Here is a 24,207-nt window from a genome sequence, read left to right on the forward strand (position 1 = left end):
ATTGATCTTCCCGCTGATGAAACAGAATTGAGAGCAGTTGTACTTTTGGACAAAAACGTTTAGATAAACTTGTGATGCACAGAGATTTTAAACTTTACTATGGGCTTATAGTAAAGGACCAGTTCTTATCCCCAAGATATTTTCCCTATTTCTTATCTCTAAGATATTTTCATTCCTTTTAGTTCTGTGTATTTTGATTAACTTGTGTTTTGATAGCTCATTCTTAGTATATGTGTTATTGTCCTTGAATGTTTAATGTATAATTAGTTTTAGTTGCTGATGAAGAAATGACTTTTTAATTGCAGAGAATATACTGTGTCTCAAACTATTCTATTTATGAGACCTAATTACTTTGATAAATCTATTTTTATCTCTATTTTGTCCAGTCTCATCTCATTTGTGAAGAACAGTTTGAGAAGCCATTGGCTTGAGCATTTATTTGCCTGGTACTTCTGACTACCTCCCTCCCTTTCCCCTCAAGTAATCTCAGAATTCCTTGTCTTTGTTTATTATATTGCTTGTAAGGTTGTGAGGAATTACAGAATAAACCTGAGTTTTAAATTGCTATCTTTGGAGAAGATTGGTGTTCAGTGTTGTACTATCTGTATCATCTTTAAATATTTAAATTGCAGACTCTGGCTGCCTCTTAAATTAGATCCTTCATTTAGTGGTTTTGACATTTCATAACCTTGCTCCTCAGGCATTAAATATTCACCTGTTTAAATGGCAGTGAAAATACAAAATCCAAACCTATCTATTAATCCAGTGAATGTAGATTGGAGAACAGCTTGCAGTTGGTGAAGGAAGAAGCTGTTTTGATCCCACTGGAATATGTGCCTAAGGTTCGTTGTATTGAAGTTTTTCTGATACACAATTTGCCCTAAAACAAAACTGTCTCTTGAGTCTTCTCTAAGAGATTTCATTGTAATCTTGAGGAACCACAAAGACTTAACACCCAGATTTCAGGTAGCTCAAGAGTGGTTTACTAGGTAAGTATCAAAGCAGGGTACCATTATGAGCTCCAGATCCATAGAAAAATTATAATCAAGAATTGCTGTTAATTGCCAAATACAAAAATTAGGTCTGGAACCTGATTTGAATCTTCAGAGTACAAGTCCTCATCCCACTGCAAGTCTTCTTCCTTCTTAGGTTTAAGTATATTTTCTGTTTATAATCCTTTGAGGTGGAAGAAGAGGAAGTATTCTCCGTTTCCTGGAAAGGAGGATATTGCTGACACTGGTATCCTTGATAGAGCAGGGCAGGATGTGTGTATTGGGGGGGCTGCTTTAATTCCAGAAAACAGTAAAGGTGTAGGGGGTGACATAGCATGCACGTTGGTCTGGGAGGAGGGAAGTTGCCCTTCTTTCATCTTCAACTCCTGGAAGTAGGCAGGGGGTGGGAGTGGGTCATTGCTCATTTAATGACATTCTAAGAACAAGAAAGTAATAAAATAAATTTCAGAATCCTGATTATGATGTGTAGTTTCTCCAGTTGATCACAATTAATGGCCACACATTGGGAGAAATTACTTTAAAAAAATAGTAATGGAACAATGAAATAAACAATTTTTGATTTAACTGTAATCTCTCGTGCCATCCTGTTCCGCTATCTATGCTGTTTCTGTGTGTACATGTGTTTAAGAAACAAACAAGGAGTTCCCATCTTGGCTCACTGGTAATGAACCTGACTAGTATCCATGAGGACGCGGGTTTGATCCCTGGCCTTGCTCAATGGTTTAAGAATCCGGTGTTGCCATGAACTGTGGTGTCGGTCACAAACATGGCTTGGATCCCCCATGGCTATGGCTGTGGCTGTGGCATAGACCAGCAGCTGCAGCTCCGATTCTACCCCTAGCCTGGAAGCTTCCATATGCTGTGGGTACAGCCCTATAAAGACACACACATACAAAAAAGAAAAAAGAAACACTCAAGATTCATTACATTTTTCCAAACTCAGTACAAGTACACTGATAAGCTGGTTGTTATAACGTGGTATTGTGGCAAGAAAACTGGACAAGAAGACAAGGACATGGGTTCAGAAGATCAGAATTTGAATCCACGGTTCAGCACTTGTTGTGTATAACCTTAGGGTCTTTTTTCCCAGCTGCCAAATACTAATGTGTGCCTTACCTGCCTCACAGAGTTGTTGCAAGGCACAAAATACTGTATTTGAAAATGCTTTATGAATGATGAAAACCCCTAAGTGTAAGTTAAATGGAAGTATTGTTACCACCTGCATTTCCATATAGTCTAGTCACCCCTGTCCTGCCCGTGATGATAGGAACCAGTTCTTTGACAAAGTTGCTGTAAACAGTGTTTTGAGACGGTTTGATATTGGTTCTTGGAGCTGTTTTAATATAAGCTGTGTTCTGAAAGTGGACCTGGAATTTGTTTTTAATCAGATTAAGACATGCAGACATATACATGATTCTTATGGAGGAAGATGTTTATACTTAGAGATCTCTAGAACCAGGAGGCACAACATACCATGCAGGGCCACATGAGGAAGCACCAGGGATAGTGAGGAGGCAGAGGGGAGAGGGCAAAGCATGGCCCAGAGCCTTTAGTGGGGTCCTAGTAGAAAGCTAAGGACAGGGCAGGTACACTGGGTAAATTTAGCATCAGAGGGTTTGAATAATTTTCGAGGGCTCAGGCTATGGGGCTGGTTCCTGATTGTCTGATACCTGGCTCTAGGGTGAGTTTAGAGCAAGGTAAATACTGGCTTGGTGTGAGGGTTTGATAAAGGAGTTAGGGATGTGGACTCTGGTTTGCTTGGTTTGTGTATTAAAGGTACTTTCACCAGGGGAGTGAGTCATTTACTATCTGTAGGTTTAGCTAGTATTGGGAGGGGCAGTCTCTCAAGGATAAAGGCCATAAATGCCAGAACATCCAGAATACAGCAGACAAGAAAATATGGTCACTTCAAGTTGGAAATTAAGGAAGCAGTATGAACCAAAGACCCATACATTGAAGGAAAAAAAAAAATGCAGATAACATAACTGACCCAAGTATGTTTTCAAAGCTTTTACATAAGCACTAAATATAAACCCGTTTTCCTAAATATATTTTAGGATAACTTTTAAAACACTCCACCCACACTCCTCTGAAATGTACAAAGCAGTGAATGTCACTGCATGAGTAAATTATCCTGGAACACAGCAATGGACTCAGGTTATACTCAACTGTAATAGTCTGTGTCTTTGCATCTACATTCTCAGATGCATATAGAGGTAAATATTTATAATGTAGTCACCTGAGTTTTTACCTCTATGCCGATAGCATTTTATGCAGATTAGAGATTATTGTATTGTTCCAATTAAACATACAAAGAAGGTACCAGTATGTGGAAGTAGACAAAGAATTTGTTCCAGAGCCCTTAATGAATTAAACCTAGTTTTGAGCCCAGGCATGTTGGTTAGAGAGATGTTACCTTTAGCTACTGTTACCCTGCCTCACGTCCTGCTTGAACTTGTGTTGAGGCTGCCTGCTTCATCAGTCATTGGAAGCTAACCTCCTAATGCTGAGCATGTAGAGGTGCTTACTCTGTTGCCCATGGGAAGTGGCTCTTCATAAAGGGAACACGTTAGTCACAGGTTCTGGAGCAGACTAACAGCTGACTTGTTGAGAGCTCCCTGCCACTGAAATAAAACCTTGAAGTCCTAGATTCTAAGGGAGTCTGAGCACTGAGATTTTAGTTTACTCAGATAATTAAGGATTGTAATTTAGAGAGAAATTTGGTATTAGTGAATGTACATTACTGAATGCACATATTCATTTGCTTTATCTTTTTATCAGTTTTTAGCCATCTCAAGACTAGCTTCCATTTGAATTATTTTGATCACTTAGTAATTTCTTTCATTTCCTAGTTTTCACTTACATTTAAGTTCCCCAATCTTCATGATTCTTAAGTGTTTAGGCATACAGGAAAAAGAGTAGTATGTGAGTAGTTATCTTCTCTCCACCACTATTCCAAATTCCTTGTGTCTGTAGTTCAGGAAAATGCTAATGTGCCTTCCAGTTCCAGCTTTTGGAAAATCAGGTGTATTTTCCCTTATTAATGAGTAAACTTTTTGAATAAAGGGTAAGGGTATAAAATGTTAATACTCTGGGAGTAGGGGTGAAAGATAGTAGCACCTTTATAAAACCTGTCTTTTTTTTTCTTCTGGAAAGCCAAAAAAAAAGGGAAGGAAAACAAGAAAAAGAAAAACGAGTGATAGCATAAACCTGTGGACAAAATTGAAAGTATGAAGAAAAAAATTAGTGTTTCATACCAAATAGCAAAAACTGTTTAAATTGCAGAGCTATTTTTTGTTTGTTTTTGCAGTAAGCAGTGATCTAGATTAAAGGTGGATACAAAGGGCTACCCTGAATAGGCAGAAGTTACCCTGTCTTGGCAGCCACTAAATCAAACTCAGGAGCTAGACTCATTGGCCATCTGATGAGTGGTCTAGCAATTGGGGTGTCTTGTGAAGTTTCTGTCCTCATAGTCTGGCCCAAAGAGCTTACTGTTAAATTAAAGGAAATGGGGTCAGGAATAATGCATGAGACTTAGAGCTATCTTAAAATTGGCAGAAATAGGTTGTAGGCAGAGAGCAGTTGATTACAATTTGGCCAAGATCGAGATGACTGATGAACTCTCCTTTGAATGCTGTGTGCCTTGTAAGCGCTTGTAGACCTGTGAGATCAGTGGGGTATCAGATGGACTAAATCAGCAGATATTCTAGCACATATGATGTGCTGTGATGCTGAGGATTCAGTGATAAGAGAGGCAGATACAGCTCCCTCCCTCATTGTGTTTATGTGAAGAATGTTGATGATAAACAAATACACAGGGACTTAGTTTATCTTCTGTCCTTGTAGAATTTTGGGCACTATATTACCAGCAGTGGGAAACTGTTTAAAAGGTTTCATAAAAATGGCAGGTAAAGTAAAAAACCCAATAAACAGACTTAAGACCTTTTGAAAATCAAGATTAAAGAGATTTGTGGACAGAAGATGATAGACAAAATGTTACGGGGGATATAGTTCTTTCATACCTAAACTTCTGGGAATTTAAGGACGATTGCTATTTTGGAATAAATCAAAAGGGCATATGTATAATAAATTCTTGAGAAACTTTGTACCACCCACCCACAACCCCCGAGATGGGAGAGATGCAAAAACAGGTCACACAGATGTGTCAGATGAATTTAGAGTCCTTAAATTTAATCATTTGATTGAGCCTAATCCCTAGTTTATGGGGCTAGCCCCTTGAGGAAAACATATTACCGTGCTGTGGGCACCACTGGACTGTTTTTAACACTTAGAATCCTAGGGTACCAACTATCTTTTCTCTGCTCAAGGGAATGGTGTTTCCCATTTGTCAAGAATTTCTCCAGAAATAAGTGAAATAGTTCATGCTGGACTCAGTGTTTGTTTCTATAGAAAAGCTGCTAAGCAACTTGAAGTTTTTCAGTTTTGGAAGGGAGGTCACTGAGTGTGCAAATACATTTCATTGCCCTTTTCCAGGTTTCCTATGCTCGCCCAAGCTCAGCTTCTATCAGAGATGCAAATTTGTACGTCAGTGGACTTCCGAAGACAATGACCCAGAAGGAGTTGGAACAACTTTTTTCACAATATGGACGCATTATTACTTCTCGTATTCTTGTTGACCAGGTCACTGGTAAGTAGGCAGCTGCTCTGGACAATCTCTTGTGCTCTCTAACTGGCAGATTATGAGATATTCTGCCTTCCCGTATCGCAGTTTTGCCTCTAGAGTACATCAAAGGTATGTGTGGCCACAAAATGCAGTTTTCTGCTGGGCCTGTTCATAAAAATGGGTGGGTAAGAACAGATTGTGGTAAGTTTCCACCATGGCGCAGCAGGTTAAGGGTCAAGCATTGTCACTGCAGTGACTCCGGTCGCTGCTGTGGTATGGGTTTGATGCCTGCCCTGGAAACTTCCACATGCTGCAGGCATGGGGGAAAAAAAGAGAAAAGAATAGATTCTGGAGTGTGTGAGCATGCTAGAGTCATTTCCTCCCTGAAGGTGCAGGTTTGGAGCCTGTGTCATAGCTTATGAAAAATTTTTAAGTATAATTATTACATATAAGCTATTATAAATAATCTTCATTTCTAAGCTGCTCCATGAAAAAAGCCCCCATCCTCCTTATAAGGTACTAATAATTTTGTGAAAGGTATAGTTCAATGCAGTTAATTCTCCAAGGGAGGATTACACTACACGTACACTGGTGATTGCTGTTAAGGCTACTTTTCAGCTCCATGCTATATTGTATAGATGTATGGAAGAGTTTGAAGTTTTGAATGTTAAATATTTATTTAATGCCTTTATGTAACTTCTAAGCAAACCAAAATAAGACTAATACATTTATTAAATATTTTGTATGTGAGGGATGTCTCCTGCTAATAAAGCTTTTAGTTAAAAACTAGCAATATAGACTTGATTATGGATCTTTAAAAAAGTACAGGTACATTTTTCTGTTGTAAAAGCAATTTTATCTTTTTAAAACATACTGAGATAAGAAAAACATGGTAAGGAGGGGGAAAAAGTCACCTATAATATACCATATACTCGATCAGTCCCATTAAGATTTTCTGGGTGGTTTTCTTTTTCTTCTTTCCTTTCTTCTTCTTTTTTCTCTGTGTTTCTTCTGTCTCTACTCCTTAACTCTCCCTATTCGCTTTCTCTTTATCCTTTTCCTTCTCTGTCATAATTATAATACCACTGGAGATGTGTTGAGCATTACAGTGTGTGATTATTTTTTTAAAGAAACAATGGACCATAGAATAAAATGACTTTTTTAATTCAGGTGAATATCAATTTAGTTGATCTAAATTCGATGAGACATAGCCTATGTTATCCCCCTTCTGTCCTCTTCATTAGCCTTTCATAGACTGTAAGTACCATGCTTTTGAGTTCTGAGTAACATGCTATCTACCATCATACTCATGCTTGGGAGACTGGCCTATAGGTTTTGCTCTATGGAGAATATTTAGTCATTTAGTCCAGTGAGGGTATATAAAACTGTAGTCTTCTTAGCTACATTTCATAGTTCTGTCATAGTGCATTAAATCATGCAGACTGCTAATGGAGTTAAATAGAAATCCAGCCCTCACAATCCAGATATATTGGTTTAGAGCAACAAAAATGGTCTTTTATTTTATTCATGTTATTCATGCTTTTTAATTCGTATATTCTCAGTGAGGACTTGATGAAGTCAAAAGTAAATTTCACCTGTGGTACCGAAAGCCCATCTCTTAACTACAAGTCCATCCTGAGTATTTGGGCTGACAGGTGCACTTATCTCGCCATATCCTGGTTTGGTCAGTGGTTCTCAAGCGTGGTCCTATACCTGCAGTATCAGCATCTTCCTGGAGCCTCGTTAGAAATGTATGGTCTTGGGATCCACCCAAAACCTGATGAATAAAACTGTTAAGAGTGGGTATTTTACCAAACCCTTTGGGTTATTTATTTATTTATTGCTTTTTAGGGCTGCACATATGGCATAATGGATGGTCCCAGGCTTGGGGTCGAATCAGAGCTGCAACTGCTGGCCTATACTACAGCCATAGCAATGCTAGATGCGAGGCTGTCTGAGACCCACACCACAGCTCACAGCAACACCGGATCCTTAACTCACTGATCGAGGCCAGGGATTGAAGCCACATCCTAACATGAATGCTTGTTGGATTCATTACTGCTGTGCTGCATCAGGAACTCCTTTTGGGGTATTTTGATGCATGCTCAGGTTTGAGGACCATAGGTTTAGATAACTCATCCTGTATGGAGGCTGTTTCATGACTTTATGGAATAATCAAGTCCTAGGGGTTATTAATTTTTTTTGTCTTTTTTTTTAGGGCCATGGCATATGGAGGTTCTCAGGCTAGGTGTTGAAGTGGAGCTGTATCTGCTGGCCTACACCACAGCTCATGGCAATGCCAGATCCTTAACCCACTGAGCAAGGCCAAGGATTGAACCTGTGTCCTCATGGATGTTTGTCAGATTCGTTTCTGCTGAGCCATGACGGGAACTCTATGGTTACTGATTCTTAATAGGAGCTAGTAGATAACTAAAAGGATGGATTTGCTGTCATTTTACCATTTCATCTTTATACTTACAACTCTCATTGTGAAATTAGCCACATTACCAAAAATGAAAAATCTTGCAATTCTGTTATTCAGCCATCAGGTGGTAATAATGTGCAGCACGTACAGCTTAAATACAAAAGGTAAAGTGATATAGGTCCTGTCCGCGATACGTATATATGAGATAACACCTTATCTACCTTAGAGTAAAATTCTAAGCCATTCGGCTTGCACAGTGTTAATTATAAAGCAAGTAGATCTTCATTCTGTTTTTTTTTAAATTCCTGTCAATCATGATGGTCTAGTGCATTTTCTCAGCCCATCTTTCTTAATAACCTCTCACTCCTTTCTTCAATCATCTAGGCTTTTCTAGCAACTTATCCCAAGCTGGTACCGCTACTACCAATTTGCTTGCCAAGAAAGTCTTTCTCTGCAACTGCTTATCTCATGATGGCCAGCTCTGGCCACCCCCAATAGCCTGTTAAGCTAATTAAATGGAATGAGTTGGGCTTCCTGCTACCATTTCTCAAAAGCTGGACAGGTATTTGGCCATCTCTCTGCTTTCCCATTCTTGTCTCTCAAAGTGCAGAGAGCATGAGCCAGGGAATGGCATTTTGTAGTTAGAAGTAATGCTGCCAAAGAAAGAAAGCTTTGAGGCCTGACTTCTGTCTTACTTATTTTTAAATTCTACATCCTCTTTTACCTCCTTTTTAGCATTTAATATTATTCCTCTAATAAAGATCAGCCAGTTAAAAGCAGTGGGGGAGCTTCGGGGAACCAGAAATGCTTCTTCAGGCGATTTTCTTAAAGGGTCGATATCCCATATAATATTACTAAGTAGAGTTTTATTATTTAAAAATATAGCTGAAATAATATATTTTTTACCACTGTGCATATATTTTTAGCATAGCTTTTTAGCATTTTTGGCAAATGGCTGGTTCTTTTCTCCTTATTAGAAGAAAAGGTGCTCCTGTGCCCTTGATTTCTGAACTGTTTGTCCAATAGCATAATTTGAAAAATCAACTCAGGCATACTGTTGACATTACTAGAGAGTGTGAGTGTATGAGAGGGAGAAAAGAAGGCGGGAAAGAAAACATGGATATGCTTGTGTGCTTTCTCTTCTTCTTGGTAGGCATGTGATAATGGACTTTAAATGCATTAATTTTAATTAATGTATTTCATGCATTAAAAGACCCACAAAATTGTAATGCTTGACTGAATTACTGCTAAGTAAAGGTAAAACTTTCCTCCTCCTGTGATTTTTGCTGGCAGATGTTATATGTGGGTGAAAATATGTTCTTGAGAAGGAAAATTAATTTATCCTTTCTTCTCTCCCTCCTGTCTCCTTCCACTCCCTCTTTCCCAAATCCTTACCCACATCTACCATAGGCATATCAAGGGGTGTAGGGTTTATTCGATTTGACAAGCGGATTGAGGCAGAAGAAGCTATCAAAGGCCTAAATGGCCAGAAACCTCCTGGTGCCACAGAGCCAATCACTGTAAAGTTTGCTAATAATCCAAGCCAAAAAACCAATCAGGCCATCCTTTCCCAGCTGTACCAGTCTCCAAACAGAAGGTATCCAGGACCACTAGCTCAGCAGGCACAGCGTTTTAGGTAAGTCTGGTCTGATTCTTATGCCCAGCTACTCAACTCAGAACTTTCAGGTTCACTGTCCAGTATTTTATTGACAGGATCTCTGATTTGCTATTATTGGTGTTGTTTTCTTTCTTTCTTTTTCTTATGGGCACAGAGAAGACCTGCTTGGGGTTTGCTAACTTGCTACTTGGGTTGGCCTTTTGCTAATATCCAGGGTGGGGACAAAAACAATCTACACCAGTGATTCTTAGCAGGGAGTAATTTTGCCCCTCTGGGGGCATTGGCAGTGTCCGGAGACATTTATGTTGGGATAACTGGGGTGGGTGTGCCACTAGTCTCTGGTGGGTCAAAGCCTGGGATGCTCCTAGTCATCCCAGTATACAATGTAGCCACCACCAACAACAGATTACCCTGCCCGAAATATCACTAGTGCCAAGGTCGAGAAACCCCCAACCTATAGAGTGTGGAGGTCTTCTTAACTGTCTCCAGTGCTTCCAATTTCCTCATTTTAGTTTTTTTCTTGATAGGATCATACTCTTGTGTTTTAATTTTTAGGTCAAGCTCTTTCAGTTACTTTGTTTTATAATATGTGCACCACTAAGGATATATGTAACGTGATTGTTACATTTTTATAAATAGGCCCCTCTCCCCCCTTTAAAATTTTATTCCTTTGAGTTTAGGGGTTGGCAAACTTCTGTAAAGGTTCAGATAGTAGACTTTGTGAGTCACAGTCTCTGATGAGTGCTTTTTTTAAAATAAATTATTATTATGTTTTTGGTCTTTTTGTCTTTTTAGGGCCACACCCACGGCATCTGGAGGTTCCCAGGCTAGGGGTCGAATCGGAGTTAAAGCTGCTGGCCTGTGCCACAGCCACAGCAATGCCAGATCCGAGCCACATCTGCGATCCACACCACAGCTCATGGCAACCTCATGGTTTCTATTTGGATTCATTTCCATTGCGCCACGATGGGAATTCTTTTTTTTTTTTTTTTTTTTTAAAGCCAACTCTTTTAAAATGTAAAAACCATTCTTAGTTCCTGAGCTCTAGAGAAACAGATGGTAGTCTGAGTTTGGCCTGTGGGTGGTAGTTTTCTAACCTCTGTATAGTCCATAGAGTGACCATGCATAGCCCAAAGCAGATATTCTATTCCATAGATGGGTATAAATATTGTAATTTTTCAAGTTTTATTCTAATACTGGGGACAACAACCAGATCGAGTCATTTAAAAAAAAAAAAAGAATCCCGGAGTTCCTGTCGTGGCACAGCGGAAATGAATCCAACTAGGAACCATGAGGTTTCAGGTTTGATCCCTGGCCTTGCTCAGCCGGTCAAGGATCTGATATTGCCGTGAGCTGTGGTGTAGGTCACAGACAGGGCTCATATCTGGTGTTGCTGTGACTGTGGTGTAGCTCCGATTGGACCCCTAGCCTGGGAACCTCCATATGCTACAGGTGCAGCCCTAAAAAGACCAAAAAAAAAAAAAAAAGCCTAATCTGCATATGAGAAGAATGGTGACTTTTAGATATTAAACGGAGCCCAGAGACATAAGCAGTTTTTATTTTTTAGAACACTTTTAATATCCTTTTTGGCCATATGGTATACTGCAGCCATAATGTCACCTAACCTCCATGTTAGTATTTTTTAATTTTGATTTTTTAATCGCAAGTGCGTATCAATTTTATTTCTTTGCTGAGGGAGAATAGTTAATTACCAAAAATAGAATCACAAATTTAGCTTAATAAAGAGTTATGTTTTCTAGCTTAAAACACATGCATTTTTTTTTTCATATGCGTGTTGAAGAGAGGATAAAACCAGTCAGATATCTCCTTTTAAAACAATAATTATATCATGTAAGATATGAGAGGGAAATTTTCCATAAATACACTGTGTATTTCCTACATAGGGTGTGTTTCGCCCTGGGAGCAGAGGTTGTCCTCTTTGAAGGGCTTCATTTGGAACTGGATGCCTTGGTGCCCAGTTGACTGAGCCTTGTGTTCACTTCACTCTCTCCTTTAACTTTGCAAGGTTTAAAAACAGCATTTGCGGAAAGGAAACACTGTCACTTTGGAGTATGGTGGTTTGTAGTGGTGACTGGTCTAGAGGAAGAGATGCATGAAGCTGCTTGATGCTTGCCCTTGTAGACTAAAATTTCACAGAGTCATTTCTTAGCTCTGCCTGTAGGTTTCCTCTGTGGCATCTTAAGTGAGTAATATTTTTGGCACATTTAGCACAGACATGCTTGAAGGAATTTTTGAGTTGTTTCCTAGGCAGTCTATCCAGTTAACTTCAGAGCTCTTTGGGGCCTGGAAAAGAATTTTGAGTTTAGTTAGAGAAATGCTCTTTGGAACTTGTTGATTTTAACGCCTTGAAAATAGATGATTGATATCAGTTGACAGCTGTATTAATTTAAATTGTTATTTTTGGTGTTTCGCAGGTTAAGCTCTTGTTTTGTTTTATGATAGCTATTAAGTAAAACTGTGTTCTTAGAATCAGGATTAAATTCTGAGAAAGATTGGGCGAGAGTACTGAAATGGCAGGATGGCAGAATGCCTGAGTTTTGAAATGGCAAGGTATGCAGGTGACTCAAATATTCAGTTGTTGTTAACTCTTGTATCTACTCTCAACTTAATCTAGTCCTCTTCCTGTATGCCATGTGAGTTTTTATTTTTGTTTTTTTGATTGGGTAAAGCTTTACAGGATGTTCTGGTGGTCAAAGTTAATATTTTAAAAAATATCTCTGACCTTTTCATGCTTTTATCTTTTAGTTCCATATGTAATATGTAATTAATTCAGCAACTCTTTCTTGTCACTTAAAAAGAAATTTGGGGAAAAAGGAATAAGAATTCTCTATTGTAAGGGAAATCTGGTTTCAGAGAATTGGGGAGGAGTTCGCACCATGGTGCAACAGGATCTGTGGTGTCTCTGCAATGCTCGGACACAGGTTTGATCCCCAGCTCAGCACATTGGGTTAAAGAATCCAGCATTGCTGCAGCTGTGGCCTGGATCTGATCCCTGGCCCAGAAACTCCATATGCGGAAGGGTAGCCAAAAAATTAAATTAAAAAAAAAAAGAAGAAAATGGGGAGATTATTATTGTCCTTTCAGATTCTTAAATCTTGTCTCCATCACTCCACTTCCCATTCCTCCCATAATCCATCATCAGATACTGAATTATAAACTAGTCTTTGAGCTCAGTGAAGGTGTTTGGTCTAGATTGAATTCCTAGAGTTCAGGTTTAACCTGATGTGTGTGTGTTTGCTTTTCTTTAATATCTTTGAAACTGGGCTTTTATTACCTTGATTTTTTTTCCCCCCTTCTTCTGTTAAATTAAGGTTGAATCTTCTTCTTTCACTTCATAAAGACTCTTGAATTAAGGACTGGATGGCTTTGTTGGTATTTTAGCCTTCTGCAGTTCAGGATGAGGTCATTACTCAGGTCTTTTGTCCCTAAAGTCTCTGTTCTAATGCTCTTAGCCTTGTGTTTGTCACCTGCCCACTGACACTTAGAAAATTCCACACAGTGTGTTTTTATTTTGTCATAGTGCCTCAGGAGTTGAGAAAGACTGGCGAGTACAAGTCTTAATAGTCAGGGATGCTTTTAGTATTTATTAAATGTACCATATCCTTTAAGGTAAAAAAAATTAAAATCTGTGTAATAAGGGTTAAGTTTGAAAGTGGACTTGTGAGGTTTATGGCTGTGTCAAGTCATATGAATAATTAGAAAAAATTATTTTAACTTGAGCACTGCTGATCCAGTATGCTGTTTTATTTGACTGTGCTTTTCAAAATAAGACCAGCCTTATTTATTTGGATAGATAGTGTAATTCAGCCTCCTTAAGTATATTCTTGGGACATGGTTATCTGAATTTAACTTTCAGCCAAAGTTTTTTCTTCTCTCTTCTTGTGGAGCAGTCTTAATTTTATTAAATGTGATGTAGTTTAATGGCCTGTTTGCCTGCTTCTGTAAGGCTTTATGCATTTTTAAAGGAGCCTTTTAAATTAGCACATGAGTTTCATTTAAGGCATGTGCTGGTTGCACTACCACAGTTTCCCTTTGGAAGAAACTGGTATCAATCCTCCTGAATAATGTTTGTTCTCTTTTAGAGGACATTTGATGCCATCAAATTAGATAAGAGGGCGAGGTGATGATTTTGTTGGGTGTTAACTTCAAAGCAGATCTTGGTGCTTTAGAGAGGTTTTCTTACCCATTAGTAATCTCTCTGTATATTTTTACTTCTGACTTTAACTTTACATTTCCCCTTTCATTCGCATGTGGTCTGTCAGCAAATAGTCCATAGTCTGTCAGCAAAATTTCTTAGAAACTAGGCAGATCCTTCTTTTTATTTCTTCTTCTTAAATATCTAGCTTTGAAATGGGAATATGTTTCTATTTGAAATGTTGCCCACTTATAATCTGAAATGAGGCATATAGCCATAAATTTTATATGTGTGTGTATATATATATATATATAATATATAAATTATATGTACATTGGGGCTTGTGCTGTTACATCATTCATTCATTCATAACCCCTAATCACACACAGAAAACAAAGATCAGGATGAAAAAAACAGTCTATCAGTGTCCTAATTATCATGTTAACTGGGCTTTGTATTTTGCTTACATATTGTCTTAGTAAATAATATACCTTGAAAGCAAGAGTCGTAAAGTTATGATCTTGATAATTTGGAATTTTTTGTCTGACTTTATGTGAGATGTGTGATTATTTTGTCTAACCTTGTACGAGGGGTTGGTGAAATAATCAGCTCTGCTTTTTATTATTTACTTGGGTTTCCTTTACTGGTATCACCCTCACTATGATGATGATGATAATGATTTGTTGTTTGCAGGAATTTTTTTTAAACTACCTCTTCTTTGAGGGTTATTTTAATTAAAGCTAGGCTTCCCAATCTAATCCTTATTTACATGTTATTTGTGAAGTGGATTAGGTCCACACTAAAGAACAGGGGATCATGGTCACTGTCCCTTTGAGGACTTTTCAGTCTTCCCTCAAAGTTTGTGATCTAAACCAGCTATAATGGGAAAAAAATAAAAAAAAATCATTAAAAAAAAAAAGAAAGTATGTGATGCATGAGGAATGAATGAGGGTACTGGGTGCAGTAAACATATTCAGTATGAGTAAAGAATACTTTAATTGTATTTATTTATTTATCTATTTTGGCTTGTCTTTTTAGGGCCGCACCTGTGCCATATGGAGGTTCCCAGGCTAGGGGTCGAATCCGATCTGTAGCTGCTGGCCTACACCACAGCCACAGCCACGCAGGATCCAAGCCGTGTCTGCGACCTACACCATAGCTCACGGCAATGCCAGATGCTTAACCCACTGAGCAAGGCCAGGGATTGAATCTGCAACTTCATGGTTCCTAGTTGGATTCCTTTCCGCTGCACCACAACAGGAACTCTAAGAATACTTTGTTTTTAAATTAAAAGTATATGTTCCATGGGCACTTAAATATTTATTTTCCCTACTGCTGTCCATCATCACCCACACTCCCCTGGGTGATCCTGGAGGCTACCAACTTGGTCTCCATTAAAAACTGATTTCCATCTTTAAGTGATCACATATGAAAGATGGCTGTCTTTGAGCTCTGGAAAGACCCAGAAAAGAAGTATAACTCTAGAGAGTAATAGCATCTATTACTATTATGTCCTTGTGTCAGAGCTGACTTCCTGGTTCATAGTTTCCCAACTGCTGCAAGACTTGGGGTACGTGGTGTCTTCAGCCCGCTTCCACGAGTGGCACTGAGAGCAGGGAAAACTGCTGGGTCCAGCTGTGTGCTGACAGGAGTTTTCAGTGTTCCCTTGGTCCTGTTTCTTGGGTGCTTTCTTCCTCCCAGCTCTTGTTGTTGATGGGAGAGGAGGGAGGGGCACGGAGAGCAGGAGGTAGATAATTTGGCCTGATCCAAAGGACTGGAATTTTTCCTGAAATGGATAGTGAGTGAAGACAGTGTTCAGGAGCATGGTATCTATCTTACAGGATTTCAGAGTTAGGGCATACATGAGGCCCATGGAGAGGGTCCTCGGAGATCCTGGTATAAAAGTCCTAGGCCTCCTGCCTGGAGAATCCTGGCATGGAGAGTGACAAATGGAATGTCTTTTTTTTTTTTTTTAACACATGTAACTCATTTCTGGGGTACTTTTGATTTCCACCCTGTCTTGAAAATACTGAAAATGTGCTTAGGAGATTCTATCTTTGGTCTTTGGGTTAGTGTCCTAAGTTGGTGGTGACAGCGCTGCCTCTGCATCTGGGCCTTTGAGTACTTTGGAGGGAGACCTCAGTGTGTTATGTTCTACAGGTGTTATATGCCAGATGCTTTCTATCTTGGTCACTCCAGCAATTCATGAACTTTGCTATATTGTATTACTGTTTGGTTGATGATACAAATTTGTTTGCTTCCTATTTCTGGTATTTGTGGCCTTTTATCTTGGAGTTTAAAGGTATGGCAGCTTTGACTGTACTCATCACCTCTGCACAAAACAAAACCATCTACCTATGTACTTTTTCCACACATGTGCTCTTTGCCTTGCATGTGAAAACAGGCACCCCAGCCAGTTCTCCTGATAGTCTTATTCTGGATTAAATAGTTAAGGATAATGTTATAAACCTGCAGTGACCAGGCTGTATGCTATGGTAATGAACTTGTTCCTGCTCCCAAGAGGGCATGGAGACAAGACAGACACAGATCATGCTCCTTTGTCACTGTGATTTGTTCTTCTTTTTAAAATATTCTGCATTATGTCCGTTTGTTTCCTTCTTTTCATTTTTACAAAACACACAAAGTGCCCAGAGGTGATTGGGAATAGGAATGTGTGAAGATTATTTTTCTAGTTTTGAAAAACCAGTCGAGATGTCTTTTAGCTTTTGTAAAACTAGGAGGTGTTGCTGTCTCTTGAGTGCTCTAGTCTTACTTGAGACCACAGGTTAGACAGTAAGGTTGAAACATTTTTCAAACTTAGCCTTTCACAGGTGTTAAAAAATTCTTCCCCTGACCCAGGGTCTTACTTGGAGTGTTGAACATTGTGGCAATTGAGATATTAAGTTATGCCTACCTCCTCTAAGCATGTGTGATCATATGGTATGCATTTCGGAAATTTGGAACATCAGGATGGTCTTATTGAAACTGATGAAGCAAGAAGAATCAAGTACTATAAAATTAATTGTCAAAGTAGGAAAAGGGTAGAGAGTTTTAAAGAGTACCTCCCTACCCATCTACTTTTCTTTGAAAAATTTTAAGAGAAGCTCAAGTTGTTGGTTGATTTCTGTCTACCTGGCTTCTTGGGCTATGCTTCTTTTTCTTCTTTTTTCCCCCATTGGAATATAGTTGATTTACAGTGATTGCTGTATTTCTTGTAGCACAATCAAAATCAGCCTCAGGCTGGGATCTGAACTCCTTGCTTCGTTGCTCAATGTCTTAACTTTCTGCGGACCTTAGCCAAGCACTTGAGAAATGGGAGGTTTAGCTGAGGTTGTCTATAAGGTTCTTCTTACATGTAGTAATAGCACTTTGATTTTAAGTAATGTAAGTCCTTTGTATTTGGGAGGTTGAAGGGAAATTTATGGAATTCTTTGTAAACTTCAGAGTTTGAGTATCAGTGTCACCATTTACTAATAACCCTTTGGTCTTGAGCAAGTTCTTAATCTGAATGCCTTAGTATATTCAGAAACCAGTGGCTGTGAAAATCAAAAGTAAAAACATGTAGGTGCACGTGGAGTGCTTGAAACTTGCCTGCAAATGTTAACTATTTCAGAGTTTCCTCATATGACCACATCTCCTGTCTGTTTCACTGACTCTTGTAGAAATAAACTGTACCCATTGAAAGAGCTACTGTCTTATGGCATTGGGTACACATTTGCTCAGAAATGTAAAAGGACGCATTCTTTTGAGACTTGACATACAATTAATATATAAACATCCCCTTGGAAGACAGCAGGAATGAGCCCAGCTTTCTGGACATCAGGGGGAAAAATTAAAAACTGAAGTTTGCTAAATGTGTGTTTTGCAGGTTGGACAATCTGCTCAATATGGCTTATGGAGTAAAGAGGTAATGATAGAGGTTCACGATACTCATAATCCCTTACCATGAATGATTAGTTTCTTTGATTTGGGGAGTGACACCCTTCATAAGTTTGTGTTGGATTTTCTTTTGCATGTAAAACCTAAAGAAAGGCTGCTTTTTTGAAGCACGTTTGACTCAAGGAATATTTTTATATCACTGGATGCCACCTGGTCTTTAAAAATTCCATTATTTGTTTTATATTGCATTGCGACGTTACAGCATGTTTATGTATGTATTAGTCCTTCCTGCCCCCAGTCCTGCTTAGTTCATGAAGCCAGTTCCAAATAAATCTCTGTTATTGTGGATAATACTTTTCAATACGTATAGAATGGCCATTTCATAATTTATTAATACCTCGATAGTATAGCATGCTACTCCAAGCCACACAGACTTTGGTTGAAACATGAAATTGTGTGTATCTGTTGGGAGAGAGGGGGTCAATTGGAACTCCTTCCTGGGTTGGGAACGGGGAAAGAAAGAAGTTCATGACTGTAACCAACCTCTGTTTCTATTGTGTGTGCGTGTGTGTGTGTGTTTCCTCTTTTTGTTCAGTAGGTTTTCTCCAATGACCATTGATGGAATGACCAGTTTGGCTGGAATTAATATCCCTGGGCACCCAGGAACAGGGTGGTGTATTTTTGTGTACAACCTGGCTCCTGACGCAGATGAGAGTATCCTGTGGCAAATGTTTGGGCCTTTTGGAGCTGTCACCAACGTAAAGGTCATCCGTGACTTTAACACCAATAAGTGCAAAGGTTTTGGATTTGTGACTATGACAAACTATGATGAGGCTGCCATGGCGATAGCTAGCCTCAATGGATACCGTCTGGGAGACAGAGTACTGCAGGTCTCCTTTAAGACAAACAAAACGCACAAAGCCTAATGAGCTCTTGTCCTCAGTCCATTTATATATGAAAACTATACCACAAAGGCAAGTTAAGAGAAACTTTATACATTAGTAAATGTCTTTGTAAGTCAGTGTTGAGATGGGAATAAAACGACTACTTAGCATCCTAAGAAATATGTGAGATTTTTTATTGCTAGTATTTGAATTAAAACTTCTTAAATATCTTTTATGTTTGAATATGGACAAGAGGTACAGGGTTTTTACCTGTCACATTGCATTCTATTGCCTTCTTTGAAGAAGGTGGACCTTTTAAAGTGTTTCAGCTAAGGGAAGACATTTCTTTTCTTTTTACATAACTGCCTTGAACCTGTGAGTAAATACTGAGGCTTTGTGTTGTAATTCTTCAGTTGGTTGTGTCTTTTTTCCCCCCTTTTTTTCTTTTCTGATTAGCTTTGTGTTTGGTTTACATTTAAAGCATTGCTGTTATGTCTAAGAAAAGTATTTTGAAGTTTACATTTTTATTTATGAAGTTAAAAACAGTATTTATTTTGTAATTATGATTTGGGTTGGGGAAGGGGGGGCTACATTATAAACGCTTATTGTAAGAATACTGGAGAACTTTTCGTAAAGCAGTACCTTGCCAAAGAGATAAGAGCCTCTTTGATGTGGGTTTAAAAAAAGCATCTATTTTTATAAAAAAGAAAATTTGGAGAAACTTTTTACTGGTCCTGGAACAAATATTTTGACTTGAATACTTTGAGAAATCTCTTCATATGACACCTAGTGAGCTTTTAAAATTTACCAGGAAATTTGCAGTGGTTGGAAAATTTAGAAAGATTTATGATGTAGAAAATACTTTTGAGATCTTTGTATGAAAGGTGTAGAATCAATGGGGGAAACACTGCTGGTTTCGTTTTTGTAATCACCAGTGGAGCGTCTGATCATCCTGGTTATTATGTGATAGGTGGCTCACATTGATTTGTGATTTTGAAACAAAAAAAAAAATTTACAAAAGAATATATAAGAGCAGGCAAGAAATTTAAATTACCAAGAGATGGGGGAAAAAAAATCTGTTCTTCCTAAAGAAATCCCTTCAGATAGAGCTCATGGTGTTTAGTGATGTACTTGCAGTATTGTTTGAAGAATTGTTTTGTCTTAAGGATAAAAGATGTTGCACATGATTTGTACTGCAGCAAATCGGCAAAAGTGATCTGAGTTGGATATATTTGAAGGTATTTTGAAAGTTACGTTCAAGGCTAACACCTGAGCTTTGTGTAATGTAAATAAGACCTTGTGTTTATGAACCTTTCAGCTAATTTGATTTTTTTTCCCTTACATGCCAAGTGATGTTCAGGTTTTGAATGTTTTTGTATCAGTTTTTTCCTTTGTAAATGGCATTAACATTGTTACTTGAGGTCTTGCTTAATCACTTTTGTTGTCCTGAGGACTTGAATTTACAGTGCATCAGATTTGTTGCTAATTTTGTCTGTAGATAGTCTAGCTTCAGCTGTTTATGGTGATGCTACATTTTCGTTTATAAATATGTTTGTGGTAAAAAAAAAAGTATAACCATAGGTTTTGAACAAATTTCCTTACATTTTTCATACAAAAATCATAAATATCTGTATGCTATTGAAATTTAACTTTGTATGATGCTTAAACCACTATTTGGGGAAATAATAAAATAAGTCTTTACCATGTATGAAAGAAATTTTAAAAAATACAAAATATTTTCTGATTAGCATCTAGCTTATAATAAATTTTCAAAAAAGCTGAAGGCAAAAAATGCCTTCATCAGGATGCACTGAGAACTATATAGTTACGTCCTGCTTTTTGTATAAACTGAGATGCTCACATGCTTCCCCTTAGAACAGGCAATGTGCTATGCATAACATAGTTGTACATTATCTTTGCGGTTGCGTTGAGTTTTATTTTTTATTTAAAATTGTAGTTATAAAATTTTTCAGTATAGTACAGTACATATACTGTGAGGCGCGTGCTAAAGTGAATAAGCGAGTTTTCATGCTGACCCACTCAATGCTATTCAGAATCAATTGGCTTAGCACTTTCTCATATCCTTAGGTGCATTTAGATTGTCAGAGTTAACCTGCGTTTAAAAAAAAAAAAACTAAAAAACAAAATACATGTATATACTTAAAAAAAAAATAAGGTTTCCCTCATGGGAAAACAGCAGCTACATGCTTCTTTCCTATACTACTGTAGCAAACCAAGGCATTGATGAGAGGGCATGCAAATTGTGCTTCACTTTACAGTGTTTATCAGAGCACTTAATAAAATGTAAGGCTGGTATTTATTTGAAGTTGTACAGTATGACTTAATTCACATCTGTTGGAATAGAAAATATATTCTGTTGAGTATTTAAGAGGCTGTACATGTTTTCTTTTGTGTTTGGATTCTTTGTACTTTTTCATGTTCAGTACATCAATAAACAAAGTTGAAGGGAAAGAACAGTGTGGTGAGTAGGTCTTTATACATTTTTGGGGGCTCATGTGCTCAGTCTAATAAAACTTGCTTGAGTTAAAAGAGGTTCCCTCAGAGCCTTAGTTGAAAGCAGTGTTACCTAAAGTAAGAATTCGAAAAGGCACGTTACTTGAAATAAAATGTGCAGAAAAATTTATTTGAATGACACTTTTGATTAGCTTTCAAATATTACTTGAGTAATTTTTATAGGAATATGTGCTTTCATTGGCTAGTTGTAAAGTTTGGGTAATTGGATGCTGGCATTGTTCTATACCTCTGATTTAATAACCATCAACTTTAAAAAAAAAAAACTTCTTTTTTTAAACAAAAATTGCCCATACATGTTTTACTTGAGCTAAAAACAAACAAACAAAAAAAGGAAGTAGCTTATTCTGCTGCCACAGGCAAGATGTAATTCACCCATAGAATTAACTGTTGTTGAGCAAAACTTAACTTTGTTGCCCAAGTGCCAGATTGTCAAGAGACTCTTCGCTAAAATCAGAAATCCAGTTTCCATTAGGTTAAGATCGATGTGTGTAATACACATGTACAAGTCATGAACTCTGCCAACCCTGTGTTTCACATATGTGTATGTATGTGTGTGTGTGTGTGTGTATACACACACACATACACATACACACATATATTCCACACTTGTAACACATCCTTAATAGATCTGTGGAGGAAGAAAAAATACTTCTTGCTCATCTGTTATATTAAGATTCTGCTTCTATAGGACTTAAGAAAATTTGATATGATAATGAACTATTCTTTTTTTTTTTAAACAAAATATACTAAGTGGTTTCTTTTAATTTGATTGTATCTGTCAGCTCTTTTGGTAGAAAAAAGCCATTCTAAAAGTAATTGTCCTGAATTCACAACTTCATAGTCAAGAGCTTAGCTGAGTGACAAGACAGTTCCTTTTCTTCCAACATGCAATTAATCTCAAATCTCCATACTCCCTTTTTTATTATATGAATTTAATACTCTAATTTTGTGATGTTGGAACACCCTCCCCTCACCTCTCTTCTCTTGCATGCTTATCAGTATTTTGACTGGTTTGCATGTCAGCAGTTCTTTTATATTAGAGCGGATAAGGGAAAAATTCTCCATAAAGGTTTGTGAAACTGCTGGTATGCTGGAGGAAAAATTTTCTCCTTAGAATCCTTTTTCAGCTTATGCTCGCAAATCACCTAGGGTATCGCAATTCAGTGTTAAAGTAGCCAGTGTAAAATTTTAATCTTAACATCATTTTACATTATTATAATCTGATTTGAGGAAACCTGTTAGCAATTTAAGTCTCCTGTTTTTTAAAAATAAATAGATTGCAAAGTCCTAGCCTTACTTTATAGACACTCAGAAATGTAGCAGAAACTTACAATTTCCCATTCAAGGAGTTACATAGAAATGAGAAACTGCATATACTTTAATAATATGTTGAAATTTTAATATACTTCTTAGAGTAATATGGGTATACCGTGTAAAGTAGAAGATTAAAAAAAATGAAATAGGCAGTGCTTTTGATCCTTTATTCTTCTGTTAACATATTGGATCTTCAAACAGGAAGAAAACAAAACTATTGCTAGATTCATAACAGGATTATTGTTTGAAGAGCATTTGTAGCCTCAGTTATTACAGCAAGTGGTTCATCTTTCTCCACTATTGTTTATATTCTTTCTTTGGAAATTTTCAAAAGTCTCAATTCCCTTCAAGTTGGAAGGCTTTAAAACATCTGAACCATTAATACAGGCAGCCTATTGCCTACTGAAATGAACCTTTCTAGAATTAGGATTCACAGAAATAAATATTTTTTTGGTTGTTCAACACAGGTTTATTATCTGTGTACTAAGCTATGTCCTGAGTCTATAAAAATGAGCAAGATGTGTGGCTCTTATTTTCTTGGAAATTGTCACCTAGAAGGGAGAACAGACAAGCCGCCCTGCCATGGCTACAATGTCTTAAGTGCCCTGAGAGCCCAGAAGCAAGCATCCAGCTTATCTTGCTGCAGTTGTTATAGACCCCTTGACAATTCACAAGAGTAAACCTGCTCTGCCCTTCCTACAGATTCTGCTTGTCATTTCTTGGATTGGTTATTAGCTCCTTTGTGAAATTTTCAACCTGACGTCAATATCATTTAATTTTAAGATGCTCTCACATGCATTAAGTTGTCCATATCCTTTCTGAAGCAGAATAAAAGTTATTATACACAATAAAGACACTGTCTGTATGAATAGTTGGGTTGATGGTCTTGAGTGGATGGTCTTGCTCTCTTGAAACACATATAATATATGGAGTGACAGTTTGCAAAGCACTCATAATGGTAGAATATCCTGAGTATTGAAAGTATGCTGACTAGCTTTATTCTACTTTGGATTAAGACTTGCCACAATCTTAAGGTCTCAAACTCACTATTAAGATGTAATAGTTGATACTAAACTCCTTAAATACTCATGGATGTTACATTTTCAAATACATTATAGCAGTCAAGCATGAACCCCTGTTTGGAAGACATATGCCTCCCTGTCCTCACAGAGCCTGTCATGTTCTCCAGAAGATTTGTCCACATCTACAAGTACAAAGAAAATCAAGAATGCTGGGCACAGAGTTCATTAAAAAGAAAAGGAGGATGGGAGTGGTGCGTTCGTGTGTGTATGTGTGTGTGTGTCTGGTGGGAAATTATTAGTGGGATAGGAATGGGCAGTTGCACAAAAGTGGTAGCAGTTGAGCTGTATCATTAAGCGTAGGTGGAATTTAAAAGAGATTGAGGGAGGGAATTCAAGAAGAGAACACTGATCAAAGACATGTAGGTAAGCTTCTGTCTATTTGTAACATTTTCTGGGCTGTTAGTGGTATTTTAACATAGACCTATAAGCTCATTAAACATTTTTATGTCTGTGACTAGTTGAATCTCATAGTAGTCAGAAATTTGAGTCCATAATGAAATAGAGTATCTAAACATTGAAATTTTGTTCTTGTTACCTTGCTTATCTTTACTGTAACACCAAAAATATTTGGTATGATAAATTATATGTGACCTTTTGGGAGCTGTATGGAACTTGCTAGTAAGGACATTGCCTTGTTTTAAAAAGGCATTTATATTTGGAGCTTGTTGTTCAGTGTA

The 24,207-nt window shown here is 37.7% G+C and overlaps 1 protein-coding gene across 13 annotated transcripts in view; it reads left to right on the forward strand.

Annotated features, from left to right (window-relative positions):
• ELAVL2 (ELAV like RNA binding protein 2) overlaps nt 1-21,071 on the forward strand; it is a 169,386-nt gene extending 148,315 nt beyond the window's left edge. For 5 of the 13 annotated variants that reach the window (XM_047769526.1, XM_047769518.1, XM_047769521.1 and 2 more), the window contains 4 exons: nt 5,508-5,661; nt 9,473-9,698; nt 17,705-17,743; nt 18,311-21,071. In XM_047769526.1, coding sequence (XP_047625482.1) covers nt 5,508-5,661; nt 9,473-9,698; nt 17,705-17,743; nt 18,311-18,641 — 750 coding nt within the window. In that variant the 3' untranslated portion in view covers nt 18,642-21,071. The remainder of the gene's footprint in view (nt 1-5,507; nt 5,662-9,472; nt 9,699-17,704; nt 17,744-18,310) is intronic. The other 8 variants (XM_047769527.1, XM_047769520.1, XM_047769524.1 and 5 more) reach the window with 3 other exon arrangements.
• The last annotated feature ends 3,136 nt before the right edge of the window (nt 21,072-24,207 follow it).

This window comes from Phacochoerus africanus, chromosome 2 (genome assembly GCF_016906955.1).
Source record: "Phacochoerus africanus isolate WHEZ1 chromosome 2, ROS_Pafr_v1, whole genome shotgun sequence".
NCBI classification, from domain to species: Eukaryota; Metazoa; Chordata; class Mammalia; order Artiodactyla; family Suidae; genus Phacochoerus; species Phacochoerus africanus.